Genomic DNA, 1,912 nt, shown 5'->3' with positions numbered 1-1,912 from the left:
TTAAATATATGAGTGTCACAGCAAAGGGTCTGAATACTTAGGACCATGTGATATTTCAGTTTTTCTTTTTTAATAAATCTGCAAAAATGTCAACAATTCTGTGTTTTTCTGTCAATATGGGGTGCTGTGGAAAAAAATCCTAACTTTCTAATGAGGAAAAAAAGAACTTAAATGATTTTAGCAAATGGCTGCAATATAACAAAGAGTGAAACATTTAAGGGGGTCTGAATACTTTCCGTACCCACTGTACTTTTTTTTTTAGCAGGAACGAGAACAATTGCAGCTGATGGAGAATGCTGTGTATTTCTGTTTTTTTCTTCTTCTTTTTTTTTTCTTTATTAACTCTATTTCTGTTTACAAAAATTCTGCACAATGATGTCATTCTTCTAAATTACCATCAGTGTTTACAGTATGTCCATTATTAACTACATATTTTCAGTCTTATATTTTCAAATAGGGCCTACATAATAGCCGTTTTAAACTATAGCTTTAACAAAACAACAAATCCTTATTTAAATGTCACATTATCGCATATTTACCTCTTTTAGATTTCTTTACAAAGGACAGACTTATACCTTTCTAATAAACTGAAGAAACCTTTGTCTTATTTCTTTTGTTCTCACTCCATAAACAATTGGGTTAAAACAACTTGGAAAAAGTAAGTACATTGTGCTCACAAATACACGACTACTGGGAGAAAAATTATTTCTTATTCTGTATGACAAGAATGCAATAAGGGCAAAAGTCAAACTACTTGTCATTACAATTATGTGAGTAATGCAGGTGTTTATGGCCTTTATTTGGGCCTTACCAGATTTAAACACAGAGACAAAAATCACAATGTAGGAAGCAGTAATGATAATAAAATCTGCAGTTGGTATAAGGAAAGCAGTCAAAAGTCCAACCAAGTTATTAATAGATATATCTCCACATGCTAACTGAACCAATGCCATGTGCTCACAAAAACAGTGATCGATCACATTTGTTAAACAAAATGACAATTTTCCAGCCAAAGAGACCATAGTGAAATTCAGGAGTCCATTTCTGATTAATGGCACAACAACAAACTTTAGAAAGTTAGGGATTTCCATGTATTTGTGATAGTAAAGAGGTTTGCATATTGCAAAGTAACGGTCCAGTGCCATCCACAAAAGCAAAGTGGACTGAAATGCTCCAACATAATGAATGCAAAACATTTGTATTAAACAACCAACTAGAGATATCCCACTCCAGTTAAATAACAAGCTAAGAAGCATGTTGGGTACAAAAAATATAGGCAATATCAAGTCTACAACAGCCGTTAAACCTATTAGTACATACATTGGAGAATGTAGAGACTTTTGAGATATAATTAAATATACGAGAATAGAATTTGCTGTGATAGACAGTAAAAACATCAGAAAGAAAGGGATAAATAAAAAGGGCCTCCATTCCCCTAGGCTGTAAAAACCATTTAACATGAAGTCTGTGAATGAAATATTTGGTGCAGAAAGATTCTTCATGCTGTTCAATCTCTTTACAAACAGGGTTTTGATAAAAAAGGATTAAAGCCTAAAGATAACAAACATTTTTCCATGTATTTAAAGTAGGCTATGCTACATTTGAGAGTGATAAATAAAAAAATACTAGTATTACACACAATTATGTGATTCTGTGATTTCACTTTCACTATATGAATAAAAACCTCTTTGTTAAACTGTGCTGCTGTGAAGAAGAAAAAAATCCTAAATTAACTTTTACAAGTTAAATGTTCAATTAATGTTTCATCATATAAACAGCAGAAAATTCACAAATAACTTTAGTTAACTATATGTAAAGTTATACTTATTATTTAGGCCTTTCATGCATTAACATGTGCTATTCCCATTACATTGATGAACTGAAATCTTTGCTCATTTGTTTAACTATGATA

The 1,912-nt window shown here is 31.4% G+C and overlaps 1 protein-coding gene across 1 annotated transcript; it reads right to left on the bottom strand.

Moving 5' to 3' along the window:
• Positions 1-569: 569 nt before the first annotated feature.
• On the bottom strand, positions 570-1,502 carry LOC137005000 (olfactory receptor 52K2-like). Its single transcript, XM_067365741.1, has one exon. The coding sequence runs from the start codon at positions 1,500-1,502 to the stop codon at positions 570-572; it is 933 nt and encodes a 310-aa protein (XP_067221842.1).
• Between the last annotated feature and the right edge of the window lie 410 nt (positions 1,503-1,912).

Source organism: Chanodichthys erythropterus, chromosome 17 (assembly GCF_024489055.1).
Source record: "Chanodichthys erythropterus isolate Z2021 chromosome 17, ASM2448905v1, whole genome shotgun sequence".
Lineage (NCBI taxonomy): Eukaryota > Metazoa > Chordata > Actinopteri > Cypriniformes > Xenocyprididae > Chanodichthys > Chanodichthys erythropterus.
This window is presented reverse-complemented; position numbering and strand designations above follow the sequence as displayed.